This window comes from Hypomesus transpacificus, unplaced genomic scaffold (assembly GCF_021917145.1).
Source record: "Hypomesus transpacificus isolate Combined female unplaced genomic scaffold, fHypTra1 scaffold_101, whole genome shotgun sequence".
Taxonomy (NCBI): domain Eukaryota; kingdom Metazoa; phylum Chordata; class Actinopteri; order Osmeriformes; family Osmeridae; genus Hypomesus; species Hypomesus transpacificus.
In genome coordinates, this window is record NW_025813696.1 from 627,285 (window position 1) to 643,296 (window position 16,012).

Consider the following 16,012-nt stretch of genomic DNA (forward strand, 5'->3'; position numbering starts at 1 on the left):
CAGTGTGTGTGTGTGTCAGTGTGTGTGTGTCAGTGTGTGTGTGTCAGTGTGTGTGTCAGTGTGTGTGTGTGTCAGTGTGTGTGTCAGTGTGTGTGTGTCAGTGTGTGTCAGTGTGTGTGTGTGTGTCAGTGTGTGTGTGTGTGTCAGTGTGTGTGTCAGTGTGTGTGTGTCAGGGGGTCCATCCTCCCTATTCTCCAATTAGATCAGTAATCCCAAGGCCTTCTCCCAATCTCAGGCAGCTATTGATCAGATGTCAGAAAGAGAAAGGACCTCCCATCACACACACATACACACACACACACACACAGCAGAGTGAGAGAGATGCCTCAGCCCCCCTCAGCAGTAAGTGAGGAGCGGGAGGGGGGAGAGGGGGGTCTGGGCAGAGACAGTCATGGGGATGGTCCTTCCACTAGGGGGCACTGCCACCCCACCTGTAACAAGCATTCCAACATTTCCAGCGTTCATGTAGACATCCTAGGATTCCTGGTGGGACAGACTTCCCCCAGTCTCACCTCACTTCCTCCCTGCTGATATTTGATTGTGGGGTTATGATGTGTGTACCTTCTGTGCAGCGAGATGCAAGGCGCTGCGCTGGCTGTGGTCAGTCTTGTTGACAGAGGCTCCAGCCTTCAGCAGGACCTCAGCACAGTCCAGACGGTCGGCCAGGACGCAGTACATCAGCGGGGGAGCGACCAAACTGGTCCTCATGGTTGCACAGCGCTGGTTCTGCTGCACACACACACACATATATATATACATACACACCTGTGTGTGATAGAGGTGTGTGTGTGTGTGTGAGGGGTGTGTTAGGAGTGTGTGTGTACCAGTGAGCAGCTTGGACAGGGTGCTCCTGTCTCCATTGACGGCAGCGGCGTGGACCTGGGAGCCCGGAGGGGCGGAGCTAAGAGACGCCTGGTCACATGGTCACACAGGACACAGAGTTACCAAACCTAACCACACAGGAGCCAGGGTTACCAAACCTAACCACACAGGACCCAGGGTTACCAAATCTAACCACACAGGATCCAAAGTTACCAAACCTAACCACACAGGACCTAGGGTTACCAAACCTAACCACACAGGACCCAGGGTTACCAAACCTAACCACACAGGACCTAGGGTTACCAAACCTAACCACACAAGAGCCAGGGTTACCAAACCTAACCACACAGGACCTAGGGTTACCAAACCTAACCACACAGGACCTAGGGTTACCAAACCTAACCACACAGGACCCAGGGTTACCAAACCTAACCACACAGGACCCAGGGTTACCAAACCTAACCACACAGGACCTAGGGTTACCAAACCTAACCACACAGGACCCAGGGTTACCAAACCTAACCACACAGGACCCAGGGTTACCAAACCTAACCACACAGGACCCAGGGTTACCAAACCTAACCACACAGGAGCCAGGGTTACCAAACCTAACCACACAGGATCCAGCCCCCAGCACACACACTCCATAACAGAGACGTCTGACTGTGACTGTGTTTATGCATGCTGACAGGAGGGGTGGGGGCCCCTGCTGAGGGGTTAAATCTCTTCCTGGCCCAACCTGAGCCTCATGAACACTGGATAATCTGCAGACAGGAAGCAGCTGGGGGGGGGGGGGGGGGGCAAGTGAGGGGGGGGAGTGAGTGTAGGAGAGTGTGTGTATGAGAGTGTGTGTGGTGTGTGTAGGAGATTGAGTTTGAGTGTGTGTGTGTGTATGAGAGTGTGTGTGTGTGAGAGTGTGTAATGAGTGTGTGTGAGAGTGCTGCACGGGGGTCTCTCCCCATGTCTTATTCATGTCTCATTAATACAGCAGCAGGCAGGTGTATGTGGTGCGTGTGTATGTGTGTGTCTTGTTGAGAGTGTGGTTTGTGTGAGAGTGTGCACGAAGGGGAACCAGTCCATGGGGTGCAACAGAAAAAATCAATTTCTGCCCTTAAACACATGAACCTATTAACGAGGGGGGGCGGGTATACCGGCGGTATGAACGTGAATTCCGGTATGGCGTTGTGCCATGATATGGATTTTGCCATATCATGGATATCACAATATATTCATAAATGTATGAAGTAAAGTGTTTCTGTTTGGTATACAATATAAGTCAAGTGATACAGCCTAGTGGGCTAGTTTCAAATTTGTATCATTTACAAAAAAAAACATTTAAGCATGTAAAACTGTACATATTGTGCCAGCCAATGCAAGACAACATACAAGCTAGCGCAACTCCAGAGGAAGCAAACATTCATTGGAGTAAACTGCTTTTGTTGGCAAGTGTAACTGTAAAGCAAGCGTTGATGATGTCTGAAAATAACCGCCAGTTGGGGTTGATTTGCCGGACGAAGAAGAATTGGTATAAAAAAGGGGTCCTCTTCTGTCGTTTGGAAATGGTTTGGTTTCAAGTTATCTGACATCGACCACCAAACAGTAGCTTACTCTGTAAGTTGTGTCGTTGAATTGTGCTAGCCAAAGATGGAAACACTAGCAATCTTTTTCCACCACCTGAAAGCCATGCATGTGCGCGGATATAAACAATCGTTTATTGTAGGCCAACAGAATCGAGAATTATTACATCTGATCCATGTAATAATTGTTTATAGCTAACTCACTACAAATATTTAACAGAGTTTTCTTGCGATCCCATAAACATAGGCTACTGTTGACCGCTAAAGTCGCTCTTCCACGGCAAAGCACTGCAAAAGTTGGAAAATTCAACTCATGCGACACACCGGAGTTACCCAATCCAAATCCATCCAAGTGCGGTAGATTAGCCGCTGCAGTGTGGATTGCATTGTCATGACCTTTTAAGAATAACTAATATATCGTGATATATACCATTACCGTCAGTGCTTATGAATTATACCGTGAAACATTTTAGGCCTTACCGCCCAGCCCTACTATTAATCCACACAAAGTCAAGTCTCCCAAATTGATACTGTGTCTCCCAGCCAGGGAAGAGCACCTCTGGATATGTGCTGTGTAAACTCTCCTTCAGACCAGCTGTGTAAACTCTCCTTCAGACCAGCTGTGTAAACTCTCCATCAGGCCAGCTGTGTAAACTCTCCTTCAGACCAGCTGGGTAAACTCTCCTTCAGACCAGCTGTGTAAACTCTCCATCAGGCCAGCTGTGTAAACTCTCCTTCAGACCAGCTGTGTAAACTCTCCTTCAGACCAGCTGTGTAAACTCTCCTTCAGACCAGCTGTGTAAACTCTCCTTCAGACCAGCTGTGTAAACTCTACTTTAGACCAGCTGTATAAACCCTCTTTCAGGCCAGCTGTGTAAACTCTCCTTCAGACCAGCTTTGTAAACTCTCCTTCAGACCAGCTGTGTAAACTCTCCTTCAGACCAGCTGTGTAAACTCTCCTTCAGACCAGCTGTGTAAACTCTCCTTCAGACCAGCTGTGTAAACTCTCCTTCAGACCAGCTGTAGAGGACGAGAGCCAGAGGTGAACCTCCTGCTAGATGCAGCCATGGCAGGCAGTGACACATGAAGGGAGAGGAAAGAAACATGGATCTCTCATTCTGATCCCTCTCCCCTCTTCCTTTCCTCTCATTCTGATCTCTCTCCTTTTCTTCACTCTCCTCCTCTCCTCTTATCCTCTCCTTTCCTCTCTTTCAATCTTTTCCTCTCCTATCTTCTTCCCTCCTGGTAAAGGAAACTCCTGTAGACACTGCATGCAGCATGGCAGTTACCCATCCTACCTGGAGCTTTCTCACGCTTTGCCAAATAGGCTTGCCATGTCACCAAGGGTAATAGAAGTTAGGCACTGCAACTACTGGAGAGAGATAGTGAGAGAGAGACAGAGAGATTGAGAGAGAGACAGAGAGAGGGAGGTAATGCGTAACTATGTAGTGTGAGAGTGTGTCTGTGTGCTTACGTGCATGTGTGTGAGTCCATACTTCTGTGTGTGTATGTGTGTGAGGCAACGTGCATACATGCGTGTGTGAGTACAGGCGTGTGCACGGCCCACACTCGTGCTTGTGCATGAGACATGTCGTGGGAAGTGATTTTCCGTGAGAGAGTTTTTATGGGAGTTTAGCTGAGATCCACCACAAACATACACGCACAGACAACACACACACACAAACTCCTCTAATTTCCAAAGATCACAAACACACACGCGCACAGACAACACACACAAACTCCTCTAATTTCCAAAGATCACAAACACACGCGCGCAAAGACAACACGCACACATCCATACAAAAGAAAAACACTCGCAAAAGATTCAAAGCACAGCACATATCCTTAATCTAACGCTAATATCTAGCACATGGTGCAATCAGAAAGACGCCATATGGCACCACCTTCACACAGCTAGCACAGTGTTGTGCTGCTCGGGGTGTTAACAAGCAGAAAGAGCAGAGGTAGGATGTCTCTCATCTGTTCACTCAGCTCCTCCACACTTCCACAGGTAACTTTCTTTGGATGACAAAAAAAGAACTATAGATTCCATCTTGTGTCAAGGAACTATGAAATATGAATTCATGTCAACATAATGTCATTCAGAAACCACCTCATTTTAAATATTGACGTTTCTCCACAGTACATTCATTACACAAATAAGACCATTTGCGTTACGGTAAAAACACTGTTTTAGAAACACCCACAGTGTTTTAACTGGATGAAAGGTTTCCATGGTTTGTGAAATATAGTATTTGGGTTCAGACAAAGCCCGGCCAAAAACAACATGGGGTCTTGTTGAGATCTACAGAGGAGTTTTATTCATCAGGTCCTGTTTGGCACTGAACAAACCTGTCACTCATTACCATGAAGACAATAACACAGTCAACTATTGATCTCAACTGAGGCTGAGACACATTTTGTGTGTATAAGCCAGCAATCGATCTGGGTTGATGCTGACATTATTTCGTATTTATCCATATTCAGTCTCACATTACTGGGGTTTTTCAAACGCCTCAGAAACACCCTTATGAGCTTTCAGTCACACTACAGGAGAGGCCGACATAAACATCAGGTCTGCAAGAACAACACTGAATGGAAGCTGCTGAGACATTAAATGCAGATAGGGCATCAAAGTGTGTGTGTGCGATGGAGGATAGAGCGAGGGCATGCTGAGTAAACAGTGGGGATGAAGCTTGAAGCGATTCTTCCCTTTTCTAACACAAACACCCATTCTCTCTCTCTTACACACACACACACACACACACACACACGTTGACACCCTGTCTGATGCAGCCTCCATCTCCCTGTCTCCTTGAGGATCCAACTGAATCAGGCCTTCAAGTGGCCTGTGCTCAGTGGAACACTGTGCCTTACTGAGCAACATCATCATATAACCACCTAGACCTGATATCTCACCTGTGTGTGTGTGTGTGTGTGTGTGCAATAACCACCTAGACCTGATATCTCACCTATGTGTGTGTGTGTGTGTGTGTATTTTCAGATCCAGGCTTGAGGGACTTCTTTCCAGATTGAGTGACAAGTAAAGAGGCAGGAGGAAAGATAACATCATCCTTTGGAGACTTACAGTCTGCTAGAACCGGCTCTGGGGCACTTCCTGGTTCCCCAGGGACCAATGAGCAGCCTCCCTCGGCTACGGGCCGGGCCATGGGGCGCAGAAGGGCCAATCAGCAGGGGATAAATAGCTGAGTGACACATAGATCAGCTAATTTACATCATTACCAGGTTGCTCCCTGACAAATGAGCCCCCAGGGCCAGAAACCAATCACCAGGGAGAGTAATGCAATTAGGCGGGACCTCAGCTGTCAATCTCCCAGCCATGGGGGTCAGACAGTAGTGCCTGTGGCTAAAACACCACAGCATGGAGCGTCACTCAAGCACACCCAAACACAACCTTCTGGAGGGGATTCCCATACTTACAGCGAGGCCTCACCAGGAGTATGTATGGAGGGGGGGGGGGGGCACAGTATGGGAGATCTAATTTGGGGATGGAGGAAGGCACAGTATGGGAGATCTAAGTTGGGGATGGAGGAAGGCACAGTATGGGAGATCTAAGTTGGGGATGGAGGAAGCTTCTCTGGGCTTCTGTCTCAGGGACTGGTGGGGGGGGGGGCGTAAGGTCCTCAGGGGAGGGTGAGATTGGCTGTATGCTTTCTCCAAGGACTTACACCTGAGATTGTGTGTGTGTTTGAATGCTGTTGTCCTCTGGGGGCAGGTGTTGTGGTGTTTGTGCTTCAAGTCTCAGAGAGGGCTCCGCAGCTCAGCGGGGGGGGGGGGGGGGGGGGGGGGGGGGGTGAGAGGAGGATAATGGAGGGGGGTCATAGTGGTATAGAGCATGGCTGCATTTGACTGGCATATAATCGAGTGTTGTTGGTAATGAGGCTTATCTTTGCCTCATTAGGGTGTGATTTCATACCGGAACATTCCACTCAGTCGATAGGGTTCTGCCCCACGTGTCACTAATCTAACATTGGGTGGGTGTGTGTGTGTGTGTACAAGAGTGACTATGTGTGTGTATGCGTGTGTAAGTGTGTGTGTGCGTGGCACTCCAGTGTGGTCGATGCCGCAGTGACTGGCAGTCTGTCAGGATGTAGTAGAGATTAATCAGAGTCATTGACAGCCTGGCTGTGTCTCAAATTACAAACTTTCCCTATGTTGTGTATTCCATTTCACCAGAGCCAGTAGGCCACTGCGCTGCAGTGTGTGGTGCATGTCATTTGAGATTTATTGGGCAACCCATGAACTACCAGTACAACTACCATCCCCTCTGAAGAGGAAATGGTAGAGTCCTGTCCCCCAGCTCCAGCTGGGGCTGACACCATGGGCCTTGGGAGCAGGGGTGTTATGACTACTTCATCAGTAATGAGCCCCAGGAGGAGGGAGGGCTGGGGTGCTACCTCGTCCTCATCCACCCTCTCCATTTCACACCCCTAAGAGTGTAATTGGACTATATCTGTGATCAAATTAAATGTCCAATTAGAGTGCAGAGAGCCATGTGGCCGCCGGCGAATCAGAGCACAGGGACATAATCAGCTGGAAAAACAAACACAAAATCAATGAGAGGAAAGAGAGACAGATTGAGGAACAGGAAGGAGAGAAAGACCTGTAGACAGGAGAGTTGGCAGCTATGATGGGGAACTATTTGGCAAAAGGTTAGGGTTAGTCTGCAGCTATGATGGGGAACTATTTGGCAAAAGCTTTCTGTAAATAGTTTGTTAATGCTTGGCAAACTGTAGATTGCACTACACTAATCCAAGATAGAACTCTGCAAATATTGGTACACTGTACTGTTCGGATAACCCTAACACTGGGCCATGCTATGCCTAAACACAGGCCTATGTGCTGGATACATATCACATTTATGTAAAGGTTAATCAACTGAGAATGTTTACAAGGCATTTTCCATATGCTCCCTCTCTCTTTTTCTCTATCACACACACAAACAATCACACGTACACACACGCATTTGTGTCTGTCTCCATCTGGGAGTATCTGACACAATGGGAACCCCCTATGGACAGCTTTAGTCCATCAAATATTTATGCTGGGATTCAATTCAACATTCAATTTACTTTATAATTATAACGCCGACTGTAAACACAGAACCCCCACCACCCCTCCCCAGTCCAGGGTAGACTGAAGGACCAGATTACAGTACAGAAACCTGAAAAATATTTCGCGTTTGTTTATGTGTGTGTTGGACTCTTACCATGGCCGTGCAGGTTGTGCTAAGGGGTGGCCTCAGCAGCTGTTACCCAGCTCAGTGCATCCTTGGTGGGTCTGAAGGCTTGCCCAGCTCCCCTACCTACCCTGATCCCTGCTCCTGCTGGGCCAGAGAAAGAAGCTCACCCACACACTGAGACATGCCCACCTGTTCACACACGATGCCAAATGTCTGTTTCTAATAAACAGATATGCCAATAGACACACATGCATACACGTTTCTTTTCAAGCACCAAATCCAGGGCGAGTTTTTAGTCGAAATAAATGGAATGAACGGAAATACTTATTGCAAGAGTTATCATGGAAAACTGCACTAATTTTAGCAACAAAGCCCAACACTATCTTGGAGGAACTCATACTACACCACATGGAAGTGCATAATGCAAAGACTGACACGCTGATTTATCCAGACAAGTAGGCTAGTTATTTGGAATAAGTTAGATAGCTGGTATGGATTAAGAAATGTTGTAACAGTAATAATGTTCATGAATCTTGTGCAGCTTGTAGCATTGTAGCTAGCCTAGCTAATAATGATGCAACTCACCTTAGTCCTTACCCAAAATCACTGATGTCAAACTATGAATTTAACAAGCTAGCTAGCTACTTAAAACGAGAATATCAAGATAATACCATTGCCATTGTAAATCACTTTGTTTACATGGCTTTGTTCTTATTTCTTTTTTTGGCTGAAGGTACCCTTCGCTTCGCCTTTCTCTACAGAAAATATAATGGGCGAAGTTGTCCAAGCAAAACGTTTCGGACCGCAAACATCTGGGTGGCAAAACGTAAAATACTACAAATCCCATCTCTACTGTTTACCCAAATACACGGACATATTTGAAGTTGTTTTGCTGTTAGCATCAGTGCACAATCCTAGTGCTTGATGAACCCCACTTAACTACATTTCCCATCCACATAAGTGGCATATCCCGGAAGTCTTTATCACATTACCGTGGTCACCGTGGGTTCTGTGGAAGCTAAACTCTCCGTCCGTTTCCTGCTGCAGTGAAGTCAGTGGCGTCGAGAAAGACCGAACAACATCACAACCTCTACTAACTCCACTATACAATGAAACTGTCACCAATATTACCCTTTATCGATACCCGCTACGTCACGATATTGCTGGTAAGCACATGCGATGTAACTTTGTATGCCGAACTGCTTCACCTTCTGAGCTGCACTGTCACAGCTAGCTGCTAAAGTTAGCTAGCTAATTCACTGTATAGGAGACAGGCTAGTTAGCTTAATATTTCATGGTGGAGGAGCAAGCATCACAAATGGCCATCGGCCTTTGCTGACATTTTCTCATCATGTCTTTTCAAAGGAAGTTAGGTAAATGGTTAGTAAGCATGACCTGACAATGTAGCACACAAAAATCAATCTATCTTAGCAGACAAACATAGCGCTCACTAGTGTGCGAGCCCTCTTGCTAGCACAGCCTGCACAATCAGCCACTCGTTTCTTCACATGCATTTAACGTTAACGAGCTACAAGACTAACCGTTAATCGTTTAAAAAAAGGTTAGCTGGTTATTCCAAATTCACAAATATTTTTAATCACTTACTCTTCTTTATGGGCTGAATCTTAAGTTATTTAAATGCTGCTAGCTAGCCAGCCGGTTTGTGAATTCCTCTGTTGTGGCTCATTTCTATTGGTTTACAACCCGGAAATAGACACGCTACTGCTCTGCTGCTCACAGTTGAGGCCTGTATAACTTTTCCACCCGCAGGGTAGTGCTTTTTACATTTATTTTCCACAGTTTTTGTTGATCATTATCTTCCAAATACATGCTGATGAAGCTATGTTTTTGAATACCAGTCATGTCCTTTATTCTTCATCAGTAGATGAGGTATCTTAAGGGTGTAGGAGAGAGACAAGGAGGGCAGTGTCTACTTAATGGTCACCTAGTTGGCATCCACAGCCTAGATTCTGGAAATAGCTATAATGCGTGTTTTTGGTTGAGAGGGAGCGTGGTTGTACACAATGCAGAATCCTAAGGACACAGCACTGAAACATAAGCTTGTTAACTTAAGCAAATATTGGAGCATTGTACCACAGCCACATCCTGCTTAACAGGATATCACGTGACCTGATACCTTCAGATGAGCACCTTTTCCCCTCAGAGGCTGTAACCACCTTTAGGTCTAGCCTCTGTTCTGTGTCCTGTTGCTGTGTTGTTCATGTGTGCAACAGAGAGAAGTGCTTTCCCCCTTCAGGCTGCTAGCAGCTGCTGGAAGAGTCTCAGGAAGAGGGGGCATGAGTTTGGTCTGTCATGCTGGGGGAGCTCTAGTGTGGGATTGACCCACATTTCAGACTTCAGTAGTCTGAAATGCTCTTCAGATACATTTGTCTGTCTTGTAGCACATTGTTGTGATATTTATATACCAATCTAGAACTGTTCATTTGTGTGTGAATCAGGTTTTTCTAGATGCTGCATAACAAGCTGGTATTCAGATGCTGTAGGCTCATCTCTCTGTTTGTGTGTGTGTGTGCGTGTGTGTGCGTGCGCGCGCGCAGGTGATGGGTCTTTCCTCCCCAGGGAAGGCTGAGATCACCAGTCTAGATTCTGGAAACATCGATGACATCCTCAGTACGTCTTGCTCTTTCACATTCTACTCATTTAGCACATGCTCTTATCATGCTTTTATCCAAAGCAACATGCAAATAGTGTGTTTAGAAAGTACAGCACAAAATCAAGGAACAGAAGTGAATACTTGCAACAGTATTTCTGTGGTCAAGGAATGGTCTGTCTCTCCATCTCTCTCTTTCCTCTCTCTAGGACAGATAATTGTACCCACACTCAACTATTTATACTAGCCCCCCCCCCCCCCATTACTCAAAGCTTCTTTATTAACACTTGTAATTCAGAGTACTGTTTGTGATCATAGCCAGTCTAACATGTGTTGGCTTATTTTCAGATAATGCAGGAGTGTCGTTGGTGAATTTCTATGCAGACTGGTAAGTGTGTTCCTGCTCCCTCCTGTCACATGACACGCAACTGTCAGCATCAATATCAGATAACATTCTGCATAGGTCAGATCCTGTTTTATGATAACCAAATGATGCTGTCTTAAGCATGTTGTTGTCTTGTCACTGAGAAGAGACAGTCAGGTGTTAGTAGGTGTTCAGGGTTTCCCTCAGCACTTTTCAGTTAAGGCGGCCGCCTAAGCAACACATGTCTGCCGCCTTAACTAAGTTTAAAAAAATATATTTCCGCTATCCGCCGGGTTACTCTGTCCTGTTTTACGCCAGTCTCCCTTCCCCCTTCTCTGCAGAACGCATTAGTCTATCGCACAAACTAGCCCCCCCACCCCCCGGCCTGACGGCAAACCCCACCCTACCACCTTAACTAACAAACCCTGGTGTTGCCGTAACAGTGTTGTCACCCCCAGTGAACAGACAGTCAGGTGTTAGTGGGTGTGGCTGTAACAGTGTTGTCACCCCCTGTGAACAGACAGTCAGGTGTTAGTGGTTGTGGCTGTAACAGTGTTGTCACCCCCAGTGAACAGACAGTCAGGTGTTAGTGGGTGTGGCTGTAACAGTGTTGTCACCCCCAGTGAACAGACAGTCAGGTGTTAGTGGGTGTGGCTTTAACAGTGTAACAGTGTTGTCACCCCCAGTGAACAGACAGTCAGGTGTTAGTGGGTGTGGCTGTAACAGTGTTCTCACCCCCAGGTGTAGGTTCAGCCAGATGCTCCACCCCATCTTCGAGGAGGCGTCCAATGTGGCGAGAGAGGAGTACCCAGACGCCTCCCAGGTGGTGTTTGCACGAGTTGACTGTGACCAGCACTGTGAGTTACACACACACACACACACACTGTGACAAGCAATGTGAGTTACACACACACACACACACACTGTGACAAGCACTGTGAGCTACACACACGCATATGCCTCAATATTCACTGTATTATAAAATGGTAATGTTATAAAACATTTGTACAACACACTCACACAATATGTGATAAGGCCCACATCTGAACTGCGCTCGCTCGCTCGCACACACACACACACAAATACACATAGACCATCAGGCACAGCCTTTGAGATAAAGCAAATTAAAGAGAATTATTGATGACCTGCAAACTGTTTGAAGACTAATGACAAAACTGCCACAGCCTGTGAAGATGGGAGGCTTAGAGACACCCTGCAGAGAGACTGACACCTGCCACACTCACACACACTCACGCACACACTCACACACACATCTATATTTACTCTCCGCGGGGGCCTGCTTTCATCTTTGAGATCAGAGGAGACTGACGGCAGTGTCTTTAGTCGCTGGTCTCTCTATCAGTCATTCCCCCACACTCTTTCGCTCTTCTTCTCTCTCTTCCCCGGCCTGTCCTTTACATCCCTCCATACCTGTGTGTTAACCCTCCCCCGTCCTGTGTGCGTAGCGGACATAGCCCAGAGGTACCGCATCAGTAAGTACCCAACGCTGAAACTGTTCAGGAATGGCATGATGATGAAGAGGGAGTACCGGGGTCAGAGGTCAGTCTCAGCCATTGCAGACTTCATCCGCCAGCAGAAAGTCGACCCAGTTAAAGAACTCCAGTCCCTGGAGGAGGTCAATACTGTGGATGTGAGTGGAACACGCATGACACACATTCACCTGGAACTACACACGCATGACACACACTCAAAATCCAATGATTTGTTTAAATAACTCCTCTGTGTCTCTCCTCAGAGGAGTAAGCGGAACATCATCGGTTACTTTGAGCAGAAGAACTCGGACAACTACCGTACCTTCCAGAAGGTGGCCAACATCCTACGAGACGACTGCTCCTTCTCTGCTGCATTGGGGTGAGACGGGCTGTGGCATGGCAGTCTCCTGCAGGGTCACCAGCCCTCCTGGCTCACACACATGCTCTCTGTCTGGGTCTCTGTCACGTGATAACCCCCCCTTCTCTCGGACAGTGAGGTGTCTGACACAGAAAGATTCAGTGGAGACAACGTCATCTACAAGCCTGTAGGAGAGACCATTCCTGACATGGTGTACCTCGGCTCGCTAACCAACTTTGACCTGACGTACGCCTGGGCGCAGGACAAGTGTGTTCCCCTGGTCCGAGAGATAACCTTCGAAAACGGAGAGGTGAGCTCATTTGGATGGCCACACCAACACACAGACACACTCACTCCCGACACACACACAAACACACTTGCACACTTACACTCTCCCTGCACTAAACCACCTCATATATCTGTGTGTGTATGTGTGTTGTCCAGGAGCTGACAGAGGAAGGGATTCCGTTCCTCATTCTGTTCCATCTGAAGGAGGACACCACCAGCCTGGAGCAGTTTCAGCACGAGGTGGCTCGCCAGCTCATCAGCGAGAAAGGTAGTGTGTGGGTGTGGGTGGATGGGGTTCCAGTGCATCAGCTGCTGCAGTGAACCAGCTCACCTTGTTGAGCCTTGTTGGTGTCCTGCTTCCTGGTTAACCAGGCCCCTCCCTTCACAGGGTCTATTAACTTCCTGCATGCGGACTGTGACAAGTTCCGCCACCCTCTGCTACACATTCAGAAGACACCCGCTGACTGCCCTGTCATCGCTATCGACTCCTTCAGGCATATGTACGTCTTCCCTGAATACAAAGACCTGGCGTGAGTACCTTCTCTTCTTATCCTGCTGGTGATGGGACACTGTGTGGACAGAATGTTTATATACTGTGTGTGGGTGTGTGTGTACAGTATGTATATACACATACATAATGCCTTCAGTTTCAGATTAGTCATTTTGACCATCCTGTTGAATAAGCTGCAGTCAGAGCCATGTCTGTGGAGCTGCAGATAGCGCGTTGGCCTGTTGCCATGGTTTCCCATTAGATTGCTGTCAGATGTTGAGTCTAACACTAACCACCCTGAGATGAAGTGAATCTCAGACGCGTCACCCCCCATCCAGTCTGCAGCGGGGCCGGGACACCATGCTAATGTGACATGATTTGGCACGTGCAATTAGTGCTAAACTAATCTGGTCTAATCTAATCATATTTACACCCCACCCCTCCTCCTTCCCAATCAGGGTTTGATCAGACGCAGCCCTTAGGGCTGACCCCCCCCCCCAACCTAATTACATCACATCACCAGCCCTCTCCGCATGTGGCACACGGTGAATCATTTCATTTGCAGGATATATGTTTGCGTGTGTGTGTGTGAGAGAGAGACTTCTCGGCTGCTCTGACGTGACTCTGAACACTGACCCCATCTCATTATCCAGAGGACAGCTGGGGTTCTGGACAGATGGTTCATCTCTAGTTCAGCCCAACACAGGGTTGTCCAATCAGAATGTTTTTCTTTCTATCAGCTCCTCTGTGTGCCCAGCCCATGTTCAGGTGTTTCTGTCTGGATACCTAGCTGGAACCGTGTCTCCTCCTTTGTGTGTTTGCTAGGATCCCTGGGAAACTGAGGCAGTTTGTGCTGGACCTGCACTCTGGGAAGCTCCATCGAGAGTTCCACCACGGGCCTGACCCCACAGACATCACACCTGGAGAGGTAAAGCAGACCAAACATTGCCTGTTTGTTTGTAAGGGTGGCTGTGTGTTTGTAAGGGTGCGTGTGTGTTTGTAAGGGTGCGTGTGTGTTTGTAAGGGTGCGTGTGTGTTTGTAAGGGTGCGTGTGTGTTTGTAATGGTGCATGTGTGTTTGTAAGGGTGCGTGTGTGTTTGTAAGGGTGCGTGTGTGTTTGTAAGGGTGCGTGTGTGTTTGTAAGGGTGCGTGTGTGTTTGTAAGGGTGCGTGTGTGTTTGTAAGGGTGCGTGTGTGTTTGTAAGGGTGCGTGTGTTTGTAAGGGTGCGTGTGTGTTTGTAAGGGTGCGTGTGTGTTTGTAAGGGTGTGTGTGTGTGCCTAACTTTGCTTGTCCCCTGGCTGCAGGAGATTCAGGTAGCGGCGAGTGACCCTCCAGAGAGCTCCTTCCAGAAGCTCGCCCCCAGTGAAACTCGCTACACCATTCTCAGGGACCGCGACGAACTGTGACCTTACGATTTGAGCGTGACCCTCAAACCCCACACCACGCCTCGGGGTCAGGGAGAGGTCAGGGTTAGGGTTGGGACAGGCCCGTGGGACCCAACAGCAACTCCCAACACCCCCTCAGCACCCGTAGAGAGGAGGAGGAGAAGAGGAGGAGGACGCGGTCCAAGAAAAAATTGTGTTGGAATATTCTATATTTTCATAACTCTTATGTGTACAACTTTTATTTTGGATAAAAAGGAGGAAACAGATGAAGAAGAGAGTGCGGGTTTGAGGCATTAGGACAACTAAAAAAGCCTTTTTACTTTTATTTTTGAGCTTGTAAATATGTTTGTGCTAAGTGGGCATGTCTGTCATCCTAAATTAATTAAATGCAAGGTTTTCTTAATTTTATTTTTTTCCTTTTCATCACCCTGTTTCTTTTTTTTTCTCTGAATTTTATCATGTTTAGAAAACCAGACAAGTGGGCTCCCTCAGTGTTTGAGTGTCAGTTCTAGTAGGTTCTTATCTGTGGGTAGACCAGCCTGTCTGTCTGGTGGAGGAGAGGGCAGCTGCTCTGGTGGAGGAGAGGGCAGCTGCTCTGGTGGAGGAGAGGGCAGCTGCTCTGGTGGAGGAGAGGGCAGCTGCTCTGGTGGAGGAGAGGGCAGCTGCTCTGGTGGAGGAGAGGGCAGCTGCTCTGGTGGAGGAGAGGGCAGCTGCTCTGGTGGAGGAGAGGGCAGCTGCTCTGGTGGAGGAGAGGGCAGCTGCTCTGGTGGAGGAGAGGGCAGGTTCTCTGGTGGAGGAGAAGGCAGATGCTCTGGTCGCATCTCAACACTCTGACGAGGCTCCCTCTCGTTCTCCTCCCTCCGTTATCGAGAGAAAGTATAAACTCTGAGGTACGGGATAGGAAGACACTAGGGAACCATGCTGCGGTGTTGAGATGCACTCCTCCTCTTCCTGATACTAAATGTTGATAGATGGAAACGTGTCCTTGTTCTGTCTTACAGAACACTCGCCTTGAAGTGAAGATCACTAAACTCCAACTGATAAAACATGTTTCCTCACTCCTGCTTCTTGTCCAGGTACCTCTGGTCTCATCATCTTTGGTCAGACACAGCTCGAGTAAGATAGCAGTGGCCCACATGGCTCTTCTGCTTCTCTTGTTTTTTTTTTTGAAACCGGAGTAGAGGAGAGTATTGGGACACAGCGACTGTCTTTCCTCAGGCTAACAGACGCCTGATAGGGTTCCTATCAGCTCACTAACAGGGTGGGGGTCAGGAAGGGTCATTTCTAGATCAGTCATATCAGAGGGACAAAAAGCAAAACAGAAAGAATAAAACCATTTTACAGGATCCTGTCGGGTTTCTTTTCTTTTCATTCACGATTGTAATTGAACATCCCCACATGAGAGAACATCCCCACATGAG

The 16,012-nt window shown here is 47.7% G+C and overlaps 2 protein-coding genes across 2 annotated transcripts in view; one reads left to right on the forward strand and one right to left on the reverse strand.

Moving 5' to 3' along the window:
• Nucleotides 1–8,661, reverse strand: part of invs (inversin) — a 22,788-nt gene extending 14,127 nt beyond the window's left edge. The window contains 5 exon segments of the mRNA XM_047050162.1: nucleotides 562–684; nucleotides 686–729; nucleotides 825–912; nucleotides 7,630–7,743; nucleotides 8,595–8,661. Of these exon segments, the coding sequence (XP_046906118.1) occupies nucleotides 562–684; nucleotides 686–729; nucleotides 825–912; nucleotides 7,630–7,632 (258 nt within the window). The 5' untranslated portion in view covers nucleotides 7,633–7,743; nucleotides 8,595–8,661.
• On the forward strand, nucleotides 8,612–15,937 carry erp44 (endoplasmic reticulum protein 44). Its single transcript, XM_047050166.1, has 11 exons — nucleotides 8,612–8,768; nucleotides 10,161–10,233; nucleotides 10,562–10,601; nucleotides 11,319–11,434; nucleotides 12,044–12,228; nucleotides 12,334–12,449; nucleotides 12,564–12,738; nucleotides 12,873–12,984; nucleotides 13,105–13,246; nucleotides 14,032–14,134; nucleotides 14,511–15,937. The coding sequence occupies exons 1-11, from the start codon at nucleotides 8,712–8,714 to the stop codon at nucleotides 14,610–14,612; spliced, it is 1,221 nt and encodes a 406-aa protein (XP_046906122.1). The 5' UTR covers nucleotides 8,612–8,711; the 3' UTR covers nucleotides 14,613–15,937.
• The last annotated feature ends 75 nt before the right edge of the window (nucleotides 15,938–16,012 follow it).

What these genes read in the sequence shown, in the direction of transcription:
- erp44 (XM_047050166.1), top strand. Translation starts at nt 8,712, where the DNA reads ATGAAACTGTCACCAATATTACCCTTTATCGATACCCGCTACGTCACG. An exon ending in GCTACGTCACGATATTGCTG is followed by an intron (nt 8,769 to 10,160) that starts GTAAGCACATGC and finishes GCGCGCGCGCAG; the next exon opens with GTGATGGGTCTTTCCTCCCC. An exon ending in AAACATCGATGACATCCTCA is followed by an intron (nt 10,234 to 10,561) that starts GTACGTCTTGCT and finishes GCTTATTTTCAG; the next exon opens with ATAATGCAGGAGTGTCGTTG.